At 46.9% G+C, this 27,880-nt stretch overlaps 3 protein-coding genes, 1 long non-coding RNA gene and 2 pseudogenes across 4 annotated transcripts; 2 read left to right on the top strand and 4 right to left on the bottom strand.

The window, feature by feature from the left end:
- Positions 1-491: 491 nt before the first annotated feature.
- On the bottom strand, positions 492-2,835 carry LOC136474614 (pentatricopeptide repeat-containing protein At1g31920-like). The gene is made up of 2 exons (XM_066472171.1): positions 2,097-2,835; positions 492-1,998 (listed from the first exon to the last, which is right to left on the bottom strand). The coding sequence occupies exons 1-2, from the start codon at positions 2,586-2,588 to the stop codon at positions 634-636; spliced, it is 1,857 nt and encodes a 618-aa protein (XP_066328268.1). The 5' UTR covers positions 2,589-2,835; the 3' UTR covers positions 492-633.
- Positions 2,836-3,130: 295 nt separating this feature from the next.
- Positions 3,131-5,852, bottom strand: LOC136477932 (uncharacterized; annotated as a pseudogene).
- A 983-nt stretch (positions 5,853-6,835) lies between these two features.
- On the bottom strand, positions 6,836-9,499 carry LOC136477931 (protein WHAT'S THIS FACTOR 1 homolog, chloroplastic-like). Its single transcript, XM_066476203.1, has 2 exons — positions 7,576-9,499; positions 6,836-7,018 (listed from the first exon to the last, which is right to left on the bottom strand). The coding sequence occupies exon 1, from the start codon at positions 9,497-9,499 to the stop codon at positions 8,324-8,326; it is 1,176 nt and encodes a 391-aa protein (XP_066332300.1). The 3' UTR covers positions 6,836-7,018; positions 7,576-8,323.
- A 1,238-nt stretch (positions 9,500-10,737) lies between these two features.
- LOC136477933 (uncharacterized) lies at positions 10,738-12,940 on the top strand. The gene is made up of 4 exons (XR_010764151.1): positions 10,738-10,874; positions 11,049-11,122; positions 11,486-11,691; positions 12,540-12,940. It is a non-coding gene; the product is annotated as an uncharacterized lncRNA (long non-coding RNA).
- A 2,645-nt stretch (positions 12,941-15,585) lies between these two features.
- On the top strand, positions 15,586-20,917 carry LOC136474613 (uncharacterized; annotated as a pseudogene).
- An 815-nt stretch (positions 20,918-21,732) lies between these two features.
- LOC136474612 (uncharacterized) lies at positions 21,733-23,618 on the bottom strand. Its single transcript, XM_066472170.1, has 3 exons — positions 23,437-23,618; positions 22,690-22,872; positions 21,733-22,157 (listed from the first exon to the last, which is right to left on the bottom strand). The coding sequence occupies exons 1-3, from the start codon at positions 23,494-23,496 to the stop codon at positions 21,930-21,932; spliced, it is 471 nt and encodes a 156-aa protein (XP_066328267.1). The 5' UTR covers positions 23,497-23,618; the 3' UTR covers positions 21,733-21,929.
- Positions 23,619-27,880: the final 4,262 nt, after the last annotated feature.

The following is a 27,880-nucleotide window of genomic DNA, read 5'->3' as shown; positions in this document are numbered from 1 at the left end:
TCATATATAATGCAATGCAGTTATTTGAGGTGTCCTCTTTGCCAACAAAGCCTTGAAAATGCTGGTCCTTAGCAGCAGGTTTTTGTGGTTCCAGTTTTCGGTTGGCCAACAGAAATTCGCAGTTTGAAATGATTCGGATCATCAGCACAGAAACTAGCTACATCCGTTAGCATTTTACCTTCTGAGCCTCATGGCGCTGCTAATTGCTTGCTATCCCTCTTCACTTCTCCTATATTTGAAGTACCTGATTTTTCATTATTGCTTAGACAACATGTAATTTATCATTGTTTGACTATAGGAAAAAATTTAAGTTGTCTTTTGTGAGTTATCATTTTACCTGTACTAGTTGGTTATCTAATTAAAATTGTCACCTGAAAATTCAGGCACCTGAAAATTCAGGCACCTGAAATATACTGCTAGTAACTTCCATATCTCTACTAACCCAAATGGCATCAAACATAGCAACCTCAGCCTTTGAAGTGACAGCAAATGTTCAAACATTTTTGTCGAAGACGTGTACCATGTATTCCATTCACAGCAAAGGAATCATACATACACTGAATTGCAGAAACAAAGAAAGAAATCGCTGTTGATATTTACACCATTGATCCACAGTTGACACCAACGGAACCGTTACCAGTAGTGTCTGCAAGTGCAGGTGCCGCGCCTGAACCGGTGGAGCCGGTTCCGGTCCCTGATGACGATCTCTCGCCTGAAGATCTCCGAGATCAGCGCGCTGTACGCGTGGCATTCCTTGCTCATCCGGAGGTTGGTCACGACCCTCACCGGCGCCCCCTCCGGCGTGCTGAGCAGGCCGAACGCCATGGCCAGCTTCTGGCTGTGCGCGGCGACCACGCGCCGCTTCTCCTCTTCGCCCACGTCCAGCGCCACCTCCGACGTGTCAGGTTTGTAGCCATCGAACCGCAGCTGCCACTCCATCTGGTGGAGCATCTCGTAGATGTCGCGCGTCCGCGGGTGCGACATGTCCTGCGACACGAACCGGTGCAGCACGCCGCGTACCTCCACGGCGCTGAACCCGGGGGATTGCGCTAGGCCCCAGTCCACCGCCTCTGTCCGGAACGCGGCGGCAGCGGCCCAGTTCTTGGCCCTGGTGTGCATGTCCGCGACGATGACGTAGTCGCCGGCGTTGGCGGCGCCGAGGCGCCTCAGCTCCTCAAGTGCGCGCTCGGCGAGATCCAGATCCCCGTGGATCCGGCACGCGTTCAGCAGGCTTCGCCAGGCCGTGTCCGTCGGCCCCGTGGGCATGCTCCCGATGAGCGCGCGCGCGTCGTCCAGCCTTCCGGCGCGGGCCATCAGGTCCACCATGCAGCCGTAGTGCTGCGCGTTGGGCGCGACCTTGTGCTCCAGCCGCATGCGGTCGAAGCACCGCAGCCCGTCCTCGAGCAGACCGTCGCGGCTGCAGGCGTTCAGCACGCCGACGTACGACGCCGCGTCGGGCGCGTGGTCTTCCCTGACCATCGCGTCGAACACCTGCAGCGCCTTCCGCCCGTCCCCGTGCAGCGCCAAGCCGGATAGCATGGCGCTGTACGTCCACGCGTTCTTGCCGTCCATCGCGTCGAACACCGTTGTGGCCTTCTCGATGCTGCCGCACTTGGCGTACATGTCAACCAGGGACGTCTGCATGATGGTGTTCATCCTCGCGGTGTTCCTCAGCAGCGCGCAGTGGACGCTCCGCCCGACGTCGAAGGAACCCAGGTGCGCACACGCCGAGAGCACGCTGACCATGGAGCTCTCGTCGGGCCTCCACCCATCGAGCACCATGGCGCCGAACAACTCGAGGCATTCGCGCCACAGCCCGGCCTTCGTGTACGCCGCGAGGAGTGCGCTCCAGGAAGTCGTCGTCCGCTCCTCGGCCTCCACCCGGTCAAACGCCAGACGAGCCATCGCCGGCTCGCCGCACTTGCCGTAGAAGCTGATCAAGCTGTTTTGCACGTGCTCGTCGTGCTGGAACCCAAGCTTCACGATGTGCGCCTGCAACTGCCAATGTAAACAAGAAATGTCACACCCCATCGGCTAGCGTGTCAACGATTGCAGAAGAGCACACTGCTTGGTCGAGTGCGAGCTGAAGCTGTCACCTGCCTCCCTTCTTGCAAGGCCGCGAGCTGCGCGCACGACTTGAGTACGAACGGGAACGTGTAGCTGTCAGGCCCGACGCCCGCCTCCAGCATGTCAACGTACAGGCGCAGCGCGGCAGCCGGCTCACGATCGCCGCGGCCGCCACCGACGTGGCCGCGCATCAGGGTGTTGTAATCGAAGGCCTCCGGCTCGACGAGCGACTCGAAGATGGACGCCGCGAGCTCCATGCCGCCCGGCCAGCCCGAGAGCGCGCACGCCGCGAGCAGCGGCCGCGCGTGCCGCGGGCAGCGGTCGAGGCCCAGCTTGATGTTCCGCGCGTGCGCCTTCCTGACCTCGTCCAAGCTCCGCACCGAGACGGCCGCCGCCGTGCCACATGGCTGCGCCTGGTCCCTCGGCCTCTTCTCCAACGCCTGCGCCGGCGCCGGTGCGGCGGTTCTTGGCGTGGCGACCTGGTGCGTCTGCGCCTGGGACAGAACTAGACCTCCCACCATGCTAGCACCATCGGCGAGCGGTGGAGCAGAGGCAGTGTGACGAAACTACCATTGCCGAACCGTGGCCGGTGGCCACATGGAGCTCTTGTGTTCACAAGATTCGGTTACCGCGACGAGTAAAAATCGCGTGTCTCTCTCGCCGCCGTGGTCGCCTTGCTCGACCTCATTGTGTGCAGAGGTTGCAGTTGCAGATATGGACACCGCGCTATTGGGCCCCACGTGCAAGCGATTTGTGGCTGGAGAGCAGCGCTGGGATTTTCTTGAGCTGTTGAATGTCATCCAGGAGTTGGAGCGGGCAAATGGCAGCTGGGCGGAGGCGATGCCGCGACAAACCAATTAGGTTCAGGATAAGCTTCTTGTTTGGTTTTTCGCTATCTTTTGCACAGATTCTGAATTGAATAGTACTGCACATTACTGAGTACTGACAACCGCCCCCCCCCCCCCCCCCCCCCCCCCCCCCCCCCCCCCACCCACCCACCCCTCCTTTCCTCAATTAATATCCTTCCACATTACTGAGAAGCTTAGAAAATTGTATATGGAACGACCAGGTGGCGCAGAATTTTCACAGAAAAAAAAAGACATTATCATGAGAAAGGCCCTAGGTAGTGAGGAGCTCATCGGCCTATACAGATCTCCCCATCATCTGTGACCCTATCTTTAAGGTGGAATTATATGAATTGCCTTAGACATCCTCAAATGCGTCTTCATCATCGTCACGAAACATGGATACCATTTTCATGGCTAGCTTCGAAGCCATCTTCCTCCTTTGGCAACCAGGCATGAGCAAGTTGGATCACATGTTGCCAGCCTCCGATATCAACTTCGCCATGTCATCTAGACCATAATGCTCGTCCTCAAAAAGGCGGTTAGCCTCTGGAACGTCACTTTGATGATCCTCTGCGCTAAATACATCGGTTCTGTGGCTGAGTTACATTGTTTTCTGTAGCAGTTTCCATCGGTGTCACTCAGAAGAGGGTTGGATGCTGGCCTTCACAACTTGATCTGTGCGATCCTACATACCATCAACCTCATCCGATCTTCCAAAGCTTCTGATCTACATGTCTCAATAATGAATCCCCACTGGCCATAAGATCCATGGGACAGGATCTCATACTAAAAAATCATAGTTGGATTCATCATTTGTAGATTCTGTCAGAATGAAAATTAATTATAAGGGACATATAATACATGATTTTAAATTGAATAATGTATAGTAGCATACTTGTGTAGAGATTGCACGACATGTTTTCTCTAAAAGAGGGTCAGCAAATTATAATAGCTGAAGTTACTTTGATAGGGACCTTAGCATGCCATGCTATAGTTTTTCAGTAGCACAGCACAGAAGAAGCAAGGCTACCTACACTCCAGTGCCAATTTAGTCCTTTATGACATAACCTACCATCCTTTTGAACCAAGGATGGAGCAGTAATTCCGCTTCCTGAATTCAGAATTATTCCCAAGCCATATATGTGCAGAAAGAGCACCAAAGAGCCGCTCTATGTTCTTGGCTATCACCATCCATAGATAGAAACACACACGACTCCTATAGGATGTAGGCCTTTTTTTCATTGAAGTCCATAAACATATAAGGTTTCATTGGTACAAAATAATTAATTCATACTTTATTCAGAGTTCGAAGGGCGGGTCTGGTGCAAACGGTAGAGTCTTACCGCCTGTGACCGGAAGGTCCCGGGTTCAAGTCACGGTCTCCTCGCATTGCACAGACGAGGATAAGGCTTGCCACTAACACCCTTCCCCAAACCCCGCACAGAGGAGGAGCTCTCTGCACTGGGTACGTCCTTTATTCAGAGTTCATGATGATGAATTGATCACTGGAGACAAGAAATGCTCGGTGGCAAAGATGTACTAAAAATTTGAAGAAAAAAAAACATTTAAAGGTTTACAGCCAAAGAGATAGCTTGAACTTTCAAAGTCAGCACTGGAAGCACACGCCTCAGTATCTTCTATGTACTGCTCAATGTGCCACTGTGAGGAAGAGTTTCTGATCTCTATGCATAGCTTTTCCTCAGATAACTAGCCACGCACCTCAGCCCCTCACTTTCATTTATCCAAAAATCCAAATATTCAGGGTGTGGATCAGAATTTGACTCCGAAGCCTTTTCATATGCCTCCTATATTCTACATTTGCACCATGGCCAAGTATAAAATATGTTTTCTCTGCAGCCCAACATTGGAGAGTAAGCAAGGAGGATTCCTGCATAATTATTTCAGACAATTACCATGATTTAGTATTGAGGATTTATGATTGGACCCAGAAAATTATAATGTTAGATGGAAAATGAAATAAAGGATGCATGAGAACACAGGTTCAGTTTGGACGTCACTCTTACCGACGACCATAAAGAGAGCAACCAACCGGTCAAGATCAGAGAAGGAACCAACTAACCAAGAGAAAACTCTTGACCAAGATTTGTTGTCCAGATGAAAAAATTAGCTGGGTGGTACTTCGTTTCAATTGTTCACCTGCATGGCATTCAATAGCAGCAGCAACAACAACAACAAAGCCTTTAAGTCCCAAACAAGTTGGGTAGGCTAGAGTTGAAACCCAGCAGAAGCAATCAAGGTTCAGGCACGTGGATAGCTGTCTTCTAAGCACTCCTATCTAAGGCTAAGTCTTTGGGTATATTCCATCCTTTCAAGTCTCTTTTTATTGCCTCTACCCAAGTCAACTTCGGTCTTCCTCTGCCTCTCTTCACGTTACTATCCTGGCTTAGGATTCTACTACGCACCGGTGCCTCTGAAGGTCTCTGTTGAACATGTCCAAACCATCTCAACCGGTGTTGGACAAGCTTTTCTTCAATTGGTGCTACCCCTAATCTATCACGTATATCATCGTTCCGAACTCGATCCCTTCTTGTATGACCGCAAATCCAACGCAACATACGCATTTCTGCGACACTTATCTGTTGAACATGTCGTCTTTTCGTAGGGCAACATTCTGCACCATACAACATAGCAGGTCTAATCGTCGTCCTATAAAACTTGCATTTTAGCTTCTGTGGTACCCTTTTGTCACATAGGACACCAGATGCTTGCCGCCACTTCATCCACCCTGCTTTGATTCTATGGCTAACATCTTCATCAATATCCCCGTCTCTCTGTAGTATTGATCCTAAATATCGAAAGGTATCCTTGCTAGGCACTACTTGACCTTCCAAACTAATATCTTCCTCATCCCGAGTAGTAGTGCCGAAGTCACATCTCATATACTCAATTTTAGTTCTACTAAGTCTAAAACCTTTGGACTCCAAAGTCTCCCACCATAACTCCAGTTTCTGACTCACTCATGTCCGGCTTTCATCAACTAGCACTACATCGTCCGCGAAAAGCATATACCAAGGGATGTCCCCTTGTATGTCCCTTGTGACCTCATCCATCACTAAGGCAAACAAATAAGGGCCCAAAGCTAACCCTTGATGTAGTCTAATTGGGAAGTCATCCGTGTCTCCATCACTTGTTCGAACTCTAGTCACAACATTGTTGTACATGTCCTTAATGAGCCCGACGTATTTCGTTGGGACTTTATGTTTGTTCAAAGCCAACCACATAACATCCCTTGGTATTTTATCATAAGGCTTCTTCAAGTCAATAAAAATCTTTCGGGTTTCATCTCCATTAGATTGGCTAGATTTAACGTTGGATTGGCTAGATTTAACGTTGGCTCGCCACGCCTATCACAACCCTCCTCCTTTACCAGGGCTTGGGACCTGCTATGTTGAGACAACATAGGCGAAGTTGCATGGCATTCAGTAGCCAAATAAATTATATCAAGTATCAGAAGACTTGACTGAAAACCATGCTTTCTACTTATTTTAAGTATTTGACATCACTCACAAACAAAAAAGGTAACTTGACATGATGCTTTCATATAACCAATGTTTTCCTAAACGCTAAACGGTAAACAGTCGGTCACCTACCGTTTAGCTATTATTCGGGCTAAACGGTCAATTAAACGGGGTAAACGGACGATTAAACGGAAACGGACGGAAACGGCGCACCACCGTGTAGCGTGTACACGGCGTGTACACGGGCTACACGGCCGTGTAGGCGAACAGTGCATATAACCCTAACAAAGCACATAGGATGACAAGTCATGTGCGTAAGATATTTCTGATAGAAGCAAACCTGAAGTTCATGGTGAAAACAAAATGAACAGGAAATAACAAGCATCGCCACCAATAAAAAATACTAAATTTTATGATATCTGTAGATCTTATTTTAGCAAAGCATAACTTAAATATCTGCTGCACAGGCCAAGAAATTCATCAATTACCAAACTAATGGATGAAACTAGAAGTGCTAATTTATCAGCTAGGGTACTTTTTCCTCTATCTACTCCAAAATCAACACCCTGTTTGCTTTGTCCTTTCAAAATACTGGTGGACCACGGGATCTTCTTCTCCTTATCCCTAACAACAAGGAACACGTCAGATTCGGATCCTAAGGGCCTGTTTGGATTGGAGGAAATCCAAAGGAAAATCGCAGGAACCAAGAAACGGAGGAAAGGAAGTTGAAGCACGCGTTTGGAATAGAGGAATCGAGATTTCCTTTCCTTTGGATTCCTGTAGCCAGATGCCGATTTCACAGGAAAAAAAGAATCCTCTCCGATCCCATGTTTTCTTTTCCTTTACGTCTACTGCCGCTGATGAGTGCTTATGAGCTGGTGGCTGGTGTCAGAAACACGGATTGCACCGACTAAACAATTGAGTTTGCAGCTAACTCTAAAATTCCTATACTAGTCATATTCCTGCATTCCAAACACCTATTCATATAAAATTCATGTGTTTTTCAATCCTCTGTTTTGCATCCCAATTCCTTCCTATTCCTCCATTTTTCTGCTATTCCTGTGTTTTCTATTCCTTTGTTCGAAACAGGCCCTAAATAGTTTAGCTACACTACCCACTTGATATTTCACATTCAAACCGAGAAATGGAAGTATAAAGAAAGGAGAATAGAGAGATCTCACGGGAGTTGCTTGCTGATGCCTAGGGCACTAACAGGGAGGACACCGGGCACCTCCAAGGATCCCTCGATGGCCTCACGCCAAATCACTGTGCCCTAACACCAGATCAGAAACTCTCCGGTTTTGTTTTCCCCACTACCAAGCGGGAAGGCCGATGTGACACAAGAGCAACAAGAAAACCAGGTGCCCCTGCAGACCTTGTACCGTCGGCGTCGCACAACATGAGCAGCACACCTTATACCCCTGGACAAGACATACCCACTGCACTCAGCCCTACCATCAAAATCCATGTATGTTTTCCACCTTTTTCTATCTCCACTCAGGCAAATGGCACACTTGTCAACACAGCAACAGATGGCCGCAATAGCAGCAACATCCCATGCCAACAGCACAAACCACATCCCTTGCCACAATATATTCTGCTGCCTCTGCAACAATACTTATATTATTGCCTTGGTCCAAAATGGTTACATTGTTGCAATCGTCAAGGACAGATCAAAGCATCTGGTGCCTGTGGGGATCCTCTCTTCAGTCATATATTCTAGTTAACAGTTAACAAATTCCATTCCCTGTGACAAGACAGCAACACACATTGGTACCATTTTCAGCTGCAATAGTTTGCCAACCTTATTGCATCCATAAGACCACAACCACGGGCAAATGTTTTCATAAATCACATAATGGCAAAATGCTCAAACCCCAATCAGTAAGCTATGCACTGATGATGTTCACCTGCCTCTGAATATCAACACTACTGATTGCCATCACCGAACAACACCTTATAAAACCGCCTCCTCTCCTCCCTTTTCTCTGCACTATCCAAGCGCGCCGCTTCCTCATCCTCCACCCCTTTCTCTTTCTTTATCTCAACCTCCCCTCTCCTCCTCTTCTTCTCAAAATTCACCGCTTGCCGCCGTTGGTTATACTCATGCAGCCCCTCCTGCATGAGCTCCCCGAGCCGATCCTTTGCCAACACCACCGGATCCTTCTCCTTCAGCTCTGACCCCTCGTAGCCCTCACGGAGCACGACTGTATGTATCTTGTACCTATTCGACATGTAAAAGAGGCAGGGGTGCCGGAGCAGCATCCTCACTGTGCCCTCCGGCAGCCCAAACTCCCTCCTAAAATGCTCCAGCTTCAAAATTGACATCTTTCTCCACAGGGTGAGAGAGAGGAGCTCGTGCACCACGGCCACCGCTCGCTTCTCGGCTTCGGCGTCTGTGCCTGGCAAAGCCCACTCCACCGAGTAGGGCGAGATGTAAGGCGTGGAGGAGTTGAAATCCTCCATCTTGGCGTGCGACTTGATCCATGAGGCCGGTAGCGAGCAGGTGAACCGTGGGGGCGAGTCGCTCACGGCCGCGGCGGCCTCGACGGCGGAGACGGCGAGCGAGGGCGCCCATCTGACGAGCTCTAGTTCAGCGGCGTTGCGGCGGTGTGGGTAGGGGTTTGTGAGGCGGAAGAGATCGGTGTTGGCGGGGAGGAGGCGGAGGCGGAGGAGGTAGTCGTCGGGGAGGCCGAGAGGGCCCCGCAGCGCGGCGAGTTTGGAAACCTGTAGGCGGCGGCCGCGGGCGAGCATGAGCACGCGCGCGAGGCGGTCCGCCATGGCCGGCTCGGAGGCCGCGACGGCAGCTTCCTCCGCGTGGACGAGCGCCGCCATCCGCTTAGTGAAGCCGAAGTGGGGCTCCTGCTCACCGCCACCGGTGTCGGCGGAGAAGACCTCGAAGCAGGAAGGGTACTTGCCGAGCCAGTTGGCGGCGCGGCCCATGAGATCGAGCGTCTTGAAGCGGGATTGGAGGAAGCGCACGGACGCCGTGCGGGACGGGAAGCGGAGGAGGAGGCGCTTGATTTGGTTGTTGACGACCCAGCGGCGGTTACGGCGGAGCGCCGCCTCCAGGGCGGGGTCCTTCGGGGACGACCACCGCGGCATGCTCGGCGATGACGCACGGCGGCGGACGCGGCCGGGATGGCGCGTCGAAACGCCGCCGAAAGGGTTAACGCGAGCGGGCTCGTGGGCTTCAGCCGTTGTCTGCGAATGGGCTTGCTTTAACGTTTGGGCGACTTTCTCTGGGTAGTTATCCTAGTTGGGCCTTTTAGTATCTTTATCTTTAACTTTCGAATCCAGAGTTCAAGCTCTGGCTTATCATTGGGCCACGTCACTGACGAAGCTCAGCCGTTGGATCCCTTGTGCTGCCTTCGATCGAGTCGTTGCTCTCGGGTCCTCGACCATACTGCTCTCATGACTCTTCGCGAAAGCTCGTGGCGTTGGCTTGCGGCCGCCGCCGGCACCATCCTCAAGCTTTCCCTGCCCGCTCCTCTCTCCATGAGAGTATGAGACCATGGCTCTATCTTCTCCTTCTTCCATTTACCTCATACCTCAGCCGTGTTCAGCGAACGCGTGTGATGGCCATGGCCGCCTCGTCGGGCACGTGCCGAGACCGCGCCAGTAGTTCTTGCGGCCCCAGGAGCGACGGGCAGAAGCAATTCGCTGGCAAGTGCGGTGGAGACCCTGACTGGCTCCAGGTGCTCGAGCAGTCGAGCTCTCCTCTCCCTGCCTGGCTCCTCTTCTGATGGACGCAGGCAGGTAAAGATGCCCTGACGTCGTCGTCATGAGGAAGAAGGCAAGCATCGCTGGCGCCAGAAAAAAAATGCCAGCAATGACGGCGCTGCACCATCCTCACGCCCCTGTGCTCGCTCCTACGCCACACAGAGCGATAGAAAACACCCCAGCAGCTGCTAGCGATGGCGCTCAACGCATGCTCGATAAAATGCCTACAAGGTCCCTTCTCCACCTTCTCTGCTGACCACCGGTGTCCTCTTGCCACACCGGCGCCTCCCTCCGTCCACCGCGCTCGGCCGTCATCCGCTCCACCCTCCTCCCATCCCCTGCTCAACGCAGCCTCCACCCGCTCCAAATCTTCCTGCAGATGCAATGGTGTTGTAGTTGTAGCCCTCCACCGTTGGTCCTACGGAGGCACGTAGATTTGAGCGCAGGGGCTTGCTGCTCCTCGTCGGCCCAGCGGTGAGGCGGCGTGCCATGACACAGATGTAGCTCCCCGACGAGACGCACGTCACCGCGACTGCGTGCCACCGGCATGGACGCGGCCTCACTGAACCGCCGGCGTTAGCAAAGGGCCCACCGACAACGACGTCAGAGACGAGGCCGTAAGTGTGTGCTTTCTCTGCCCCCATCTCCATGGACTCTGCCTCCATACATGCTCAATATGCCCGTACATCTTGGATAAGAATAGAAGATAGCAAATCTCCGTGCTTGTACTGCGGCTGTGATGAAGTCTGCAGGTGAGGTAATCATAATATCAAGTGGTTCCAATTTGTCTTTGCCCTCCCGTACTCCAGGAAAGCTTGAGTTTGTATGTCATGTGTTTGATAAAATAGCCATATCATCATGATATAAATTGATGAATCCAATTATTCCTAAGTTCAATCTATTAGTCTCTGAAGCAAATTTCTATTAGCAGGTACAAGGATCAGTGACTATGGGTATTCATTTGCAAAGATGTTTTCATTCAACAATATTCAGATTTCATATTAGGTATACATCTTCTCAAACTTTCAAGATTGCAAGTACAAAATTTGTTCAGAGACTTAATCATTTTGCTATAAGTATTGAATTTAGTCATTGCCTTCAAAGTCAAACTGAAACTAAAGACATTTCTGATTTTTTGTGACCAATTCAGTTTGAACTAAAAGAACACAGAAGCAAATGGAGAATTATGGCTTGTTCTTTTCTCAGAATATAGCATCATCTATTACGAAATACGTGCACAGTTCCACTGCTCACTATTTTTATTTAAATGCAGCACATATATTCATCCATTAATAATTAAATGTAGCACATATGTTCATCCATTGCTAGCAAAAATTCTAATTAGAGTTTCCATCTTCCCCAAAAAAGGGCATTGTTCCGACGCTTCCACTCTCTCCGTGAGCTCCATCTTCTCTACTGCATAGTACTCAGATCTTCTGTACCCGTCAGCTGTCACAAATAGATGATGTGGGGGTGGTATGCATGTGCTGCTTCTCATATCCTCAGCTTGTTAGTCGGCCGGCGCGGTAGTCGTCCACGTGGAGCCAGCACCAATCATGTCTGCAAACCATAAGGTAAGTGCTGTTTATATTCACCAATCTTTGCTTGATTTGGTTGAGAATTTTAGAAGCTGCTTCCATAGTTCCATTGATGCTGGCTGCAAATATCTGCGTTCAAATTAAATTAGCAAAAAATCTAAATAGAAGATTTAAAATTGTGATCCATTTTCCTAGATAGAGAATTATGAATTGAGACTTCTTTCCAATCTAATATATCCCTGCGTTTGTTGTTGTAATATTGGGTTAGACAAATCTAAATCTAAGATTCTGATTAAATCCTAGACTACCACCACAGTTTTTTTTCCTGAACAAGCATGCACCAAGTTATCAGCTTAAATGATTTCCTACTGCCATTAACCTGTACTGATGTTAATATGTTACTTAATTCTCTGTGCTCCCTAAAATACACATATACAGAGTGGAAAGATTAATGAATTAACAAAGCAAGATTGTTTACTGTGAATGAACTTCCTCGTTTCATTTCAAATATGAACCAAAAGTTACAATGTTTCATTAAGCAACGATGTAGACCTGAGAATGTGCCTATATATCTGTTCTTCTCCAAAATAGTAAAAATGCAAGATGAAGGAACATGCCATGTTATGTCCACGCAACAGTTCAGGTAGATGCTCTGTGATGAATCTACCGAAGCCTCCTTTTACAAATCAAATGGAGTTTGCATATTACTTTTGTGGAACAAACCTGATCACTTTATTGCTTACATGGAGTGGTATGTTGTTGTGCCTTCATTTATAGAATACATTTTCATTTCTAGATAACCTGTACTAAATAACTAAAGATCAGCTTCCAGAAAGTCTGCAAGTGATGGATTTCTCATGTATACCTTCCTTCATCTCTGTTAGGCTTCTCCCTTGGGCAATTTTTTGGAGTACTGTAGACAAGAACAGCCTGAAGGAAGTAGAATAATTATGGATGCTTCAACGATTCAGCACCAAAAAGTACATGCCAACATTTTCCATTAAATAACACAAGTTATACAGACAGCACTGTCAGCGGGAAGCAAACCTAGCCCCAAACTGCACCTCAATAGGATAAGTTAGAAAGAAGCTTACCGAACTGAGATGGTGAAGATGACCAATGGATATGATATGCTTGCAAGATAAATTAAGCCTATGTTATTTTTATTTTCAGTTGTAAAGTAAGATTTCATGAACATATTTTTTTGAGAACGTGCTTAGCACGTGTTTCATTAAGAGATTGGACACTCAGGTTCCCAATGTTCGAGAAGTGAAGAGCAACACAACAGTTTTTGCTTATATACATATGAAACCATCTCCGACTATCGTCAGTTCATTTAATATCTTTATTCCTCTAGGCATTCTACTCAAAGACCTGGTGTGTGGTTTATGATATTGCTGAGGGATTTTTATTAAAAATTTATAGTACTTATCTTTATTCTCATTGAGAAACTCACTTATGATCTTTTTTTTTTGCCATGCTAGTAATGTATATTACCTCTTCTTAATGTGTGATTGCCTGTGGTATGTAGATAATTAATTATATCTCTAATATAATAAAATTCAGACTATGTTTACGGAAATACAGAACCTATCTACATTCCAGCAACCAAATTTCATCGCACTGTAATTTTACAGCTGTGAGATCTTGCTGCTCAAATCATATAGTTTAAACAAGACAATGCAATTTCAGGTAGTAGAGATAACATTTTTTGCTCAGTTTGAGTCAAATGTCACTGGAAGACAATTACGGCCCGTTCGCTGGTCTGAAACTTGGCTGAAACTGGCTGAAAAACACTGTTCCGGCTGAATTGTTGTGAGAGAAAAACACCGTTCCGGCTGAAAAAAGAAGTCGAACAAGCTGAATATGGGAATATAGGGTAAGCCGAACAGGGCCGTTCTCTTCTTTCATTTACATAATGTCAGAGCTTAATGTATGATATGAAGCTGAAAGACTTTGCAATGTCAACTAAAAGCATATTTTTTTAGAAGAATAAATGATCCAACATATTTGCGCTTACGCTATTGGTACACAGCTGCTTTTCATGTCCTTGTATTCGTTGATACAAAATGTGACTCCATTTCTTTTAAATTGATTGAAGTAATTAGGCAATCAAACAAATCAATTTCTAAACATCGTAAATCCCACACGGAATCACCACGGCTGGCTCAAGATGGCGCGGTTTTCTAGTGACCATCGGGTCAGTCAAAGAGCGCTCTCTCACCCAAAAAAAAACATAGAAGAGCTCTTTCCTTTCATCCTCTCAGTCTCAAAAAAAAAAAAAGCGTCAAATTGACAGTTTATTTCATTTTCTTGTTACTGCCTTCATTTTAAATTAAGATGTTTAGCTTTTTCTAGATACACTATTTGTATATATAATAAAAGCTAAGTATTTAAAAAAGTGTCTTGTAATTTAGAATGAAGAGAGTTCTTCGTTCGTTTCAATGACGTTGAACGACTATCTCCAACAATGGCACGCAAAAATACAAAACATATTTCATGTTTGGGTAGCGCTACAGGCAAAGGGTTTAATACTTATTTTTTTTCTTCTCCAACAACAACACCCAAAAGAAAACCATTTCTGCAAATGGATCTCCAGGAGAGAGGATACTCAGATTTAGGTTGTGTCTCTCTTGTCACCTAAAATGGGTCTCATGTACATATACTCTATTGGAGACCAATACAGTACTGTCGGAGGCCCATTTTGGGTTTGGGTGCTCTTATGGGTCACTTGTTGGAGACAGTCTAAGCATGGCAACAAAAGCTGCATTGCTGCCTCTCTGACTCTCTACCGACCCATAGTATATAAGAGCCTATTTAGATACACATGGCTTGTTACTAATTGAGGTTAAAAATAGCTCAAATTAGCTATTGTTGAGTGGTTAGTTGGCTAACAACTATTTGAAGACTTTTCTAAAAAAATAGTCCACCTATTAACTCTCATATTTAGACACACTAGAGCTAATTTAGGGCCTGTTTGTTTCCGGGATGCCGTATCGCGCGTTCGCGTTTGAGCGAACGCGGCTCCGAGGCCGCGTTTTGGGAATCGCCGAGCCGCGTTCATTTTCTGCCGTGAAACGCGCGAGCGCCGCAGACCGTCCAGCGTCGTTTTCCGCGCATCTCGGTCGTCAACGCGCTTATGAGCGGAAACAAACAGGCCCTTAGATTAATTTTCATGTAGCTGGCAATTAGCTTTTATATCAAACGTGCCCTAACAAATGAAGTGTTAGTAGACCCTCATCCTCTATGGGGTATCATGTCGCACTCTGGCGATGACCCTGCGTATCCAAACATAAACAATGTCTACATCTACGAACCATAATAAATTATTTGATTTTTATGAATAAAATAAATAAATAATGCTACTAACTATAAATCATTGTCATAACGTAATTCTCTACACCTAAAAAGACTAACGTCATCATCTACCCAGTGATATCAAATCTCGATCTACGTTCTCTGCTCATGCGCACGTGTCAGATACGAATCATCCTCCACTTGGAGCTCACGTGTCCGCGTCCTATCCAGTTTCGATACGAAGACTGAACCCACATGTCCGAGTCTGATACGAAATCTTGAAAGCTTAGCGTCTGCGTCCAATTGAGATTCAATACAAAAATTATGTCCCCGGTGCAACGTACGGCGTATATACAGGAACGCAATAAACCACTAACATCCCCCCCCCCCCCCCCCCCCCCCCCCCCCCCCCCACTGAAAAAATATCAGAAGCGAACTCTAGAGAGCCCCGTGCTTCTGTTGTATCCCAAGAAGGCAAGAACAAAGAAAGAAGAGTAGCCGACCTTCTTGGGCCGCAAGACGACCTGCGGAACCGCCTGCCCCCGCACAAATACTCGCATCTCCTACAGCTGTTTTGATCGAGACGGACGGACGGCCAGCCAGCCAGCCTTAAACCCTACCCCGCCCAAACCCACACGACTCACAACCATGGCCGCCGCCGCCGCCGCGAAGGCAGCGGCCCGCGGCCGTCTCCGCGGGGGGCGCCTTCGCGCTCTCCTCCGAGCGGGCCCACGCCGACGGGGGCGGCTCCACCTTCCGCTTCCCCGGCTTCTACTCCTCCGCCCCCGCCCAGGTCCCTTCACCCGCTGCGCCGCCGCCCCAGCAGTCCCCCACCGCCGTCGGGCGGGCGGCGCGAGGAAGCCTCGGAGGAGGCGCCCAAGGTTTCGACTCAGCACCCTCGCACGAGTGCCGCGGGCTTCGACCCCGCGCCGCTGGAGCGTGGGGTGGAGGCGCTTAACCAGCTCAATAAGTCGTCGGACCCCAAAAAGGTCGGCATTTTCCGAGGGGCTTTCTCGTTGTTTCTTTTCCTTATTTCGTTCTATGGTGGGTTTTGACTGGGGGCTGTTTTCAACCGTGGTTGTGCTTGTGCAGCTGTTCGAGCTTATGAAGAAGCGGGAGGAGACGCACCAGCAGGAAATAGCTGCGAAGAAACTCGAGTTGCAGAAGGCACTGTCCGAGATCGAGCTTGTGAGACATCTCTCATCCCATCACTCTGTTGGCCTTCAATTTGTTGGTTATGATATTTTGTACGAAGGAATTATCACTTACTCGAACTAACTTAATAGCTGCAAAGCCTTTTAGTCCCAAGCTCATCTCGTCTGGGGTAAGCAGTAAGGAGCTAGTTTGGAGAACATTGCATGAAAAATATATAGTTTCGAGATTTAAGATTACAAATGACGATTCTGTGCCCTCCTGGAAACTCCAGAAATGAGCATCACAAGTTCATAATTGCCATGGATATAGGACCTTCAGTAATGTGCTTCCATATCCATAGTGTTTGCATTCCTGTTTATGACTGGTTTTATTCTGTGCTGCAGTTAACAAACTGCTTCACATAACTCTTTATTCTTGAAATCCTGAATTGTGTGGCCATATTGTGCGGATTCTGACCTTCTTGACAGTCTGCAACACAAATGTTGGTGATCAACATACAACATCTTAGATTTACTTAGTCATTACTGCTCCTATTTTTGCAGTATTTTACAAGTCTGTCAGAATGCTATTGATTAACTTGAACAGAGTTTATGTCTGTGTGTTGGTTCTATTACACATTAAGTACTTCATTCAGATCATGTCACCCTTATTTATTCATTGAATAGTGTGGATCTGTGATGAAGGGGTTGATAAATTGATGTTTACTGTTGCATAATTTCTCCAGTCACAAGTATCACTTTGCACACTGATAGTCTCCATAACATAGTTTTTTCAAGACAAATCTCTTTCTTTTTTTATTTTCATATGACTGACCTGAAGGGCGGGCCTGGTGCAAGCGGTAGAGTCTTACCGCCTGTGACCGGAAGGTCCCAGGTTCGAGTCGCGGTCTCCTCGCATTGCACATGCGAGGGTAAGGCTTGCCACTGACACCCTTCCCCAGACCCCGCACAGAGCGGGAGCTCTCTGCACTGGGTACGCCCTTTATATGACTTACCTATGTATTTGTAAAAATATTTGGTGAAAATGAAATAGTTTTGCAGCAAGCATGGAAGATACTTGTTTTTATTGGAGGGGTTTTATACTTTTATTACATTTGTATAGATTGTTTCATTCTCATAATAAATGGTGTGATATTAAGCACTCCCTCCATTTTAAATTGTATAAGTTGTTCTGGCTTTTCTAGGTACATAGCTTTTGCTACGCACCTAGATATGTCTTAGTACATAGTAAAAGCTATGTATCTAGAAAAGGCAGAATGACTTAAAATTTGGAATGTAGGGAGTGTACTTTTGATTTGTTAAGTCATGAATTATATTGTGCTCAAATTTATTTTGTAACATGAGTCATTTTGTAGGAGCAAAAACGGGTGGATTTCGAAGAAAGGAAAAAACTTGATCAACAACGAGCTAAATTTAAGTCGCAGACGGCTCAGTACGAGGATGAGCTAAAAAGGAAGCGACTGCAGGCTGAACATGAGGCGCAGAGGTTAAGGAACCAGGAGCTCGTGAAGATGCAAGAGGAATCTGGGATTAGGCTAGAGCAGATCAGGCGGGCAACTGAGGAGCAAATCCAGGAACAACGGAGACAGACAGAGAGGCATAGGGCCAATCTAGAGCAGGCGACCCTTTCAAAGAAAGCCATGGCAGAGGCGGAGGGGAGAATACTAGTAACAAAGCAAACTGAAGATGTGAAAAGGCGATTGCTTTTGGAGGAGATAAATGCTGACAGGGAGAAGTGGATCCAAGTGATAAATACAACCTTTGAGCATATAGGAGGTATGCCTTACTAAGTGAATAGTTCTTTATTGGACCTTTTTCTGCAGTTCTCTTAAGCTGTTTACAATGGTTTGTGTTAAATAACTTGGGTGATTTGATAAAACTTCCATAGTTATTACTTGCAATTAAAACTGGTAATTGGATACTATATGGGTACCAGCATAATGTTACTCTATTTTTACTCCTATGTTGTATCGACATCTTTGTTGTGTGATATCTTATTTCCCTTTTTCCCTAGGTGGTTTGCGAACGATCTTAACTGATCAGAATAAGCTAGTGGTAGCAGTGGGAGGTATAACAGCACTTGCTGCAGGGATATACACAACAAGGTAAAGTTCATGGTGGTCTATGTTTCAATTTCTGGATTTAGTTGTGTGGTTCACTCACCATAACTCTGCTGTTTCTTACTCTGCATTGGAGCTCATAAGTTACTGAATTAAACTGCTGCTGTGTATCCACCTCAGCTTTTAAACTCAATGATGAATACGAAACCAATTGTGGTGCCAGAGTTACATCTTAAGCAATATACTGGTTTGAATTCTAGTAGTCACAGTATGATTTGTTGCTCTATTTCTTCTAAATTTGTCCCTTTGTTTGCTTTGGATGATTCCTGTATCTACCATATTTTGTTTTAAGACCTGTGCATATATTTCAAATGATGCAAGAGGAATCTGCACAAATGAACATAATTTTTGTTTTCTGCTTGATGCCCTTACATAGATTCACATATTTTTCCCCAGGGAGGGTGCAAGAGTAGTCTGGGGCTATGTTGATCGGATTCTAGGTCAGCCATCACTGATAAGGGAGTCATCACGAGGGAAATATCCCTGGTCTGGCTCCCTCTCACGTGCTACAAGTACCCTGACTAGCAAATTGAAGAATGGAAGCAACCTAGGGAAGGACGGGAATGGATTTGGTGATGTTATTCTAAATCCTTCTCTCCAGAAGAGGGTGAAGCAGCTTGCTAATGCCACGGCCAATACGAAACTTCATCAAGCACCTTTCAGGAACATGCTTTTCTATGGGCCTCCTGGCACAGGGAAAACCATGGCAGCACGAGAACTAGCTCGCAATTCTGTATGTTTCATAGACCATACCTATTCAGCATTAATAAAAACGTTTGAAATGCTACTGTCCCACTAATGTTGTCGCCACTTACAGGGATTAGATTATGCACTAATGACTGGTGGAGATGTTGCACCATTGGGATCACAAGCAGTCACCAAGATTCATCAGTTGTTTGACTGGGCGAAGAAATCTAATAGGGGTTTGCTCCTCTTCATAGATGAAGCAGATGCTTTCTTGTGCGAGTAAGTGAAAACAAAATCTTCAGATACTTTTCTTGTTTGAACCTCCATGGCACCATTTGAAGTTTCAGCATCATAACATGGAGTCCAGAAATTCTCACCATAACGCCCACTGCACTTATTAATATTTTTGTAGGCCCCGTTTGGATCCTTGGAATTGAATTCATCTGAATATAATTATAATTTAGACGTATGAAGGGCGGGCCTGGTGCAAGCGGTAGAGTCTTACCGCCTGTGACCGGAAGGTCCCGGGTTCGAGTCGCGGTCTCCTCGCCACAGGCGAGGGTAAGGCTTGCCACTGACACCCTTTCCCAGACTCCGCACAGAGCGGGAGCTCTCTGCACTGGGTACACCCTTTTTTTATAATTTAGACGTATATTAATTAAGCCAATATGGTTGTATATGGATTATATTTGTATATTGTTGTTGGCTATACAAGAGAGATACTTATGTGTTGCATTTCTATCGTAGGGGAGTGAATTGAAGAGCGTGTTATAAGTTGCAAAGTAGAAACATAGAATTGTGATCTATAGAACCAATTTCCATATCCCACCCTATGAATTTGAGATAAGCTTATATGTGAACTTTGGAAAGTGGTGGAATATCAGATTCCAAGCCAAATAACTTAATTTATTAAGTAGATTTCAATTCCTCCAAATGAAAGGATCCAAACGGCCCCTAATAGAATTGTATTGCACCAATGATTTTCTGTCATTGTTATATTTGAGTGTGCTAAGATCCAATTATATTTCAGGCGTGTTTTCTTGCCCTGAACTTGCAAATTGTAGTATTCTCACCCTTAATTTGCAAAATGTAGTGTTGACATCTCAGACTGATTTTTTGTACCCTGCAGACGGAACAAAACTTACATGAGTGAAGCTCAAAGGAGTGCCCTGAATGCTCTCCTATTCCGCACAGGTGACCAATCCAAGGACATTGTCCTTGCACTTGCCACCAACAGGCCTGGTGATCTTGACTCTGCTGTCGCTGACCGTATTGATGAGGTCCTGGAATTTCCCCTGCCTGGGGAAGATGAGCGATTCAAGCTCCTGAAGCTATACCTGGACAAGTACATCATCAAAGCTGGTGACAAACATGAGAAGAGCTGGCTCCGGTTCTTCCGCCGCCAGCCCCAGAAGATCGAGGTGAAAGGCATCACTGACGACCTGATCCGGGAGGCAGCGTCTAAGACCCAGGGCTTCTCTGGTAGAGAGATAGCGAAGATGATGGCAAGCGTCCAGGCCGCTGTCTACGGGAGCAAGGACTGCGAGCTCACCCCAGGCCTGTTCCGTGAGGTTGTGGACTACAAGGTCGCTGAGCACCAGCAGCGGAGAAGATTAGCCGGTGAGGAGCCAAAGCAGAATGCCTAGGTTGACCATTTTTTTTTTTCCATTCATCCCCATTTTGCCGTGGCATGTACTGTGATTTTTCCCGGGATAGATTGCTTCATCGGGCAGGCGTTTTCCATGCCCCGTGTTATTCTTTTGCTCCATTCACCCTACTAGAGGGTCTTCGGTGGTAGGCGATGGTAACTTGATAAGAGATGAGGATTACATGTGGCTTGTGATGGACACTTTGGCGATAGGTCACACCCAAAAAGCTGGCCGTTTTGATGCATGATACTTTTTGGTGAGTCTTCTATCTTCTTACTAATTGCTTGTAATAAAATGGTCTGATTTACTGGCAAATAATCGGCAGTAGCTGTAATGGTTTCGGCATCGTTTTGCACTTTTGTATCTGTATCGTACGGATCTGGCCGTGAATGAATTGAGCAGTTTCGTCCACCCATGTTCGGCGGCGCGCGCCGCCGATAGGTATACCGTATACGTGACATTCTCTCACCGTAGATGCAGCATTGTCATTCTCTCACCGTAGATGCAGCATTGTCATTTGTCACAACCAAACGGCTAAACACGCCTAGCCGGCTAGCCCCCTTGTTCTCCAACCGGCTCCCAGGTGGCCAGGGCCCAGTTTAGATGCGAGATTTTTTGCAAAATGAGCACTGTAGCGTTTTCGTTGTTATTTAGCAATTAGTGTTCAATCATAGTCTAATTAGGCTTAAAAGATTCGTCTCGTGGATTTCGTCTAAACTGTGTAATTAGTTTTATTTTTTATTTATATTTAATATTTCATACATGCATCCAAAGATTCGATGTGACGAAGAATCTTGAAAAATTTAGCAAAACCAAGTGAAACTAAACATGGCCCAGGTCATCGAACCGCCTGACCCTAACCGATCGCCACCGTCTCCTCTAGACGCCAGGCATGTCATGGGCACGAGCCCAGTGACTCAGGCCTGACGGTTTTTTTTTGTGACAGATGCCTGCCATCTTGCTGGACGGCGCCGCGACTTTGGCGGCAGAGGCAAATCTACGGGCAAGCGAATTGGGATTTGTAAATAGCAAACACTGCTTACCCGTAACAAATTTTCCAGTACAGTTTGCACTTGACAACTGGGCGTCACGTTGAGGCACTCAACAGTGCAAAGTTACAACACAACCGTTTCAGTAACCATTACTGCCCTCGACAAGTGCGAGACATCTCCCCCAAAATGCTTTCACTCGTATTTATAGATACAATCCAGACAAAAGATCTGTTGTGTAGTTCTAATTTTTTTTTCAGACATAAGGTTGCTGTATTCAGATCAGCTCGTGGCGCTTGACGAGTGGAAGAGATACAGGCAGAGGCAAATGCCAAAACACAGTTTAGCTACAATGTGCTAGCGACGCCCAACTCAAGCTCATTCAGCAGAGCCACGGCTCCCAGAGACGTTGCACTCCTCAAGCAGCGCTAGGATGTTGTGCTCAGGCGCGCTTACGGAGGGCAATATGGCACGCCTTGGAACTGCGGATCGTGACCTAGCACTGCTACTGTCAGGCTCGAGCTGCGACCCTTCCTTCACGACCTGCAAGTCTGTTCTCACCGTCGTACTGACTGAAGACATTTTCTCCTTCCATATCCTCCCATCCTAGCATTCATCAGACCATCAGCCAATAAAACCAGTAAGGGGAACAAGTAAAGTCTGAAAGATCCGATGCTTTGCTGTTAAGGAAATATTGAACTTCAAGCATACAAGACCAGACTGATAATCAGAAAGGTAAGATGAGATCTGGCAGTTTGCTGTTCGCACAACACTCAATTCTGCAACTCAAGGCAGATCGCTAATATGATTAACACTTAAGTCTGCAACACAAGAAAGATTGCTAATATGGTCTGCATTTGATACTGAAAACACCTCCTATCCTCCTATCCTAGCATCAATTAGGACCAATTAGGCATCAATAAGTTTGCACCGAATGATGCTTTTGCTACAAGGGAAATGATAGTTCAAGCATCGAGTAACTAAGATTCCTAAAATGGTTTAACACTACATTCCGCAACAAAGAAAGTTTCCTAGTAACGTTCGTCGCTGAATGCTGCAAGACAAGAAAATTACTCTCCTTATCAACAACGTGATTTTCTAGAGTGATTTTTCAATAAGCACCAAGAGGATGGCTTACATGCAGTATAGATGGCTCAGGAAGTGGGCATTTTACTGGCTCATCAAGATTGAGAGGTTCCACAGGGTGCTCCACCGGCTTGAACTCAACGCCAACCTCAATACCGTGAGGGCTCTCTGCAGGAACAGCTGCTGGATCAGATTCTCCTGTACTCATGTTGGGGGCCAACGTCTCGACAACCTCCTGCAGGATGAAAGCGGATTTCCCATAAATTAGGCGAGACTTGATCACAGTAAGGTCCAATTGCACAAATTCACTAGGGTTACTTCTGATGCTTGGCTTTAGCCAACCAATAATTCCACCTGACTACATAGTAATTGTAAAATTTCTCATGAAGAGATTTATAGTGAGAACAAAAGCACTCAACTTTCCCCAATTTTTGAGCTGCAAGGCCATTCAAATTCAATGGAATGCCAGAAAAATAAAGATAACATAAATAAAATCCAACAAAAACGGCAAGCTAAAACCATCCCGATCAAGGAATCAGAAGAGGAACTAAAAGGTGAGATCCGAGTCTTTGAGACAGCAGAATCCTCCCATGAGCAAATAGGGGGTCAAATGAAACCAGCCCAAATCTGACCCTTGCACGGCTTGAAGAAGCTAAGCTAACCTACTGTGGACCTGATATGGTTATAAACAAGCAGATCCCTTCTTGGAGTTGGGGAAGTAAACTACAGCAGAAACGACATGGAAGTACAAAGTGGGGCATGATAGGGGAAGGAGAAAGAGGGCGAGGAGAGAACTCACGGCCACGCTCTTGGAGCGGCGGTGGGCGCCGGCGGAGAACCTGGAGAAGATCCCGACCATCGTCTCCTCGGCCCTCGCTCTGGCTCGAAGCTCTCTCTCTCGGAGTTGAACCTTGAACGAAGCAGTCCGCTTTTCTTGTCCGCAGGGAGCACTGATCGATGCACTAGCAACGATTGCCCTGTCCGAGTGGGTTTATTAAGGTAAAATTGGTTCAATAGCAGCGAAAAACTCCACTTTCAAAAAATTCTATTAAAAGAGGTTCCTTATATAAAATATCACCAAAAGACAGCAATGTTATCTCTGTCTAGCAACAATGTCGTGAAATCCACGTCCAAACGCCTGATAGAAATAAACGTTGGATCCTACTCTTGGTCCTCCTCGGTTCGATGTGGAGCGCCAGAGCACTCCTCGCTGCCGACGACGAATGCTTAGGCAGAATTCCAAAGTTGTCGTAGGGTCGCACGAGGTGGCCGTTGAGGAGCGCGGCAAGCTAGTTACAAGCGAAACACGGTGCAGCGAGTGCGGAGTGGCAGCGACAGTGACAACCTCGCCGGCCGACATGGGTAAGGACAGACCTCAAGAGGAGGCGACCAAGGCCAAGAATTTGGCACCGGCGCTGCAGTCGTTCGCGTCGATGTTGGCGGACGTCGTGCTCATGTTTCTTGCGAGCTCTTGCGTTCTCGAGGGAGTTGAACCTATCCTACAAGACACCGGAGCTCCGAGATGGACTCACACAACGCGGAGAACGGCCACGGAACAGAAGAGAACGTCATGGAAGTGGAGTGTTGGGACCTGGACCATGGCAACGATGTGCTGGGCTCATCGCCACGGGTGCGAGCTCTACATGTGGTGCATGCCGAGAACGGACACCAGCTGCACCTGAACGAGCGCTGAGCTGCCTCTTGGCCTACGCTGCCGCGACTGGCAGCGAAGCTACCCCCTACGTGCGCCCCTAGCCAAAGGACAACGCCACCGCACAGGCCGCCTCGAGCGTGAGGCCGACCACACTCGTGGACCACAATTAACAGCACGGTGCATGCCGCTTCGCCGTGCCCCCAACATGCATGCACAAGCAAACCGCCGGCGGCGGCATTGGCACGGGTGCATTCGTGTGTAGCGCCGGCCGGCTCACCTAGGAACGCCATGACCCAGTTGCCAAGCGCCAAGAAGACGAGATTCCACGTGTTCTGGTAGTCGAGAAGCAGGAGAGGAGAGGAAGTTGAAGATGCGGCTCATGATAAAGAGCATCACGGACGTGGACATGCCGTCGCCTATTGCACCACCAGGCCCAGCGCCATGAGCATCGGGTCCGCGTGCATGAACACCGGCAAATGACGGCAACACCGGCGTCAAATTCTTAGCCTTGGCCGCCTCCTCCGGAGGTCCGCCCTTACCCATGTCGGCCGGCGAGCTAGGTCGTTGCTGTCGCTGCCACTCCACACTCGCCGCACCGTGTCTCGCTTGTAACTAGCTTGCCGTGCTCCTCGATGGCCACCTCGTGTGACCCGACGACAACTTTGGAATTTCGCCTAGCATCCGCCGTCGGCAGCGAGGAGAAGCATGAGTTGCTGTTGACGCTCCACATCGAACAGGGGAGGACCAGGACCCAGCATCTTTCAGGCATTTGGAGGTGGATTTCACGACGTTGCTATCCCACCGTGACAGAATGCTAGATAGAGGTAACGGTGTGTCTTTCAGTGGTATTTTACATGACGAACGTCTTTCAATGATATTTTACGGAAGTGGAGTTCTTTCGATGCTATAGAACCAATTTTCCCTTTTATTAATCGATCTCTCTGTTTTTTCCTGCTTTTTTAGGGAGCTGATTATTAATTAGTACTACTAACATTAGAAATAAAGTGGGTGACAGATAAAATGGGCATCATTTAAAAGGGACGCTCCCTGTTATTACTTTCGAGCTGTGAAAGTGCATCTAGCCCTTTAGTGGGTTTTGGATGATTGAATGACAACGTGATTAAAGGTCTAATCCATTTGTTAAGTGTAGACAGGTAATAGGTTATCTCATAGATACTTAATGAAAGCCAAAGTGATGTGTTGTTGTATAAACAATCTAGTTCAAGCACAAGACAACAATGCAAATGGAATTCATACAAAGGCTTATTTATTGTGGAATTTCCATGTACTATGTGAAAGCAAGCTCGGTAAGAATTAATTAATGAGACATGAGGGATTGCATATGGAATGGTCTCATATTTGAAGCTTGCTAAATTGAAATGAAAAAGATAACAATACAAATGAATGGATGATTCAACACAAGATGTGACTTGATGGCTTGAGATGGTGAAGATAGCAAGGAAAGGCTTCGAGGTACTAAGCAAGGGTAAAGGGCAAGCGAAGGCTTGGCGACCGAAGAACCTAGCTAGGGTGAAGAAGAAAGTACTTGCATTTAGTTGAGGTACTAATCAAGCTATGATGGTCATGTTGATGTGGAGGATCAACTCACTATTGGAGTGTTTGATGGAAGTGACTTGATACATTTGGAATTATTCATATTTGATGAATGAAATCAAGTCATGTGCTTAAGATGGCTATGCTCAAGTAAAAAGATCAATATCAACATGTTGGCACCTTCACTTGATGAAGATTGAGAGACACGGCATAAATTCAAAAGAGATCAACTCGAACGGTATAAATTCATTTTTCCTTTTATCTTGAGTTTAATAGGTATGTTCTACTATTAATAGGGATGCATCATGTTGATAGATAATTATTCATAAGTGCTCATACCAACCTATGTGAATTTTGAGTGTTTGAGAGACAAAAGAGCTAACTAGCTTTTGCTGGTCTGGTAATATCGGACGTGTCCGGTATTTGCCCAGCCACAGTAAAATACTTGTTGTTCTCAGGTTGGTTTATCGGGAGTTCCGACGTGAGTCAGGAGTTCCGACGGTCGGGAGTTCCGACAATCGTCGAGAGTTCCGACGTCTCGTGCTTAACTAACTTGGAGAAGTTCATTGTCCTGGTATGGACGGCCAAAGGCCAACGACTAGTTTTCAAATGCCTTGAGGGTCGGGAGTTCCAGTATGTGTCAGGAGTTTCGACACCTCACATACTTTAACTTAGAAAGAGCCCAACGGCTAGTTTTCAAATGAGTTGAGGATCGGAAGTTCCGACGTGAGTCGGGAGTTTTGACTGTCGGGAGTTCCGGAATTCGTCGGGAGTTCCAACGCCTCACAACGACACTATAACTCAGTTACCGTTGGCACAATGCAAGTCATACCGAACGTGTTCGGTATGGCAACGGTTAGAAAACGGCTAGTTTTTTCAAAGGGGCTATAAATAACCCCCAGCCTCCACCTTTGGAGGTTGCTGATCCTCTAGCATGTTTTTGAGCTTTGCCAACTCTCCCAAACCATCTCTTAGTGAGTGTGTGATCTAAATTGCCAAATCAATTAGTGGGTTGAGAGAAATTCAAAATTGAAAGCAAGCCACCACTTGAACACTTGTGCATATTGTCAATCTCATGATTCACATTTGTTACTCTTGGACTCTTCGGTCCTAGATGGCTAGGCGTCGCTGGAGAGCACCCAAGAGATTGTGGTGTGCCTCAGAAAGTTTGTAACGGTCGATTCCGTCACCTCAGAATCAACTAGTGGAAGGAGAAAAAAGAGTTGGAAAAGACTCTAGCTAGAGTGACCTTCGTGGTATCCTTTAGGGCTGACCTTCGCTGGGTCACCCGCAGCCCCCTCAATGGAGAGTAGGACTCGAACGAGTCCGAACTTCGGTAAAACAAATATCATATCTCAATTCGTATTTCGTTTGATATTTGTGTTGCTCCAGCTCTTGTGCAGGTTACCTGTGTGTGGCACTATATTTAGTGGGTGCCTACAGGTTGGATTGAAGTTTGGAATCAAAAGGAGCAAGTTAGGGGTCACACTGCAGAACTCATGTATACCGAACGTGTCTGATATAACTACCAGACATGTCCGATATTGCCTAAGTTCGATCAAACTGGATGTGTCCGGTACCTCTACCAGACGTGTCCAGTATTGGCCCCTGCTCTATTTTAATCTATTCACTGCACTAATCATTGTGTTGCAGGGTTGTGGCTCCTAGATTTATTTAGTATCTTTTATATACTCTGTGGCTAACTTGTTGAGGGATGGTATCACTCTTATTTGGAGTCCTTTACTAATCGTTTCTGTATTTAAAGGTATTAATTTTTAGAAATGCCTATTCACCTCCCCCTCTAGGCGGCATCCTAGGTCTTTTTAATTAGTATCGGAGCAAGGTTCTCACCTAAAGCTTCACCGCCGTGAGAAAAGGATGTCAACGCCTATGGAGTTGGAGCCGGTGCTTCTCCAAAATGATGGTTCAAACTTTCTACCTTGGTCAATTCATGTACTCAATGCTTTTAGGGATATTAGTACTCTTGTTGAGCATATTGTGGATGTAAGCATAGCTCTTCCTATAGTTGATTGGA

This window comes from Miscanthus floridulus, chromosome 8 (genome assembly GCF_019320115.1).
Source record: "Miscanthus floridulus cultivar M001 chromosome 8, ASM1932011v1, whole genome shotgun sequence".
Lineage (NCBI taxonomy): Eukaryota > Viridiplantae > Streptophyta > Magnoliopsida > Poales > Poaceae > Miscanthus > Miscanthus floridulus.
This window is presented reverse-complemented; position numbering and strand designations above follow the sequence as displayed.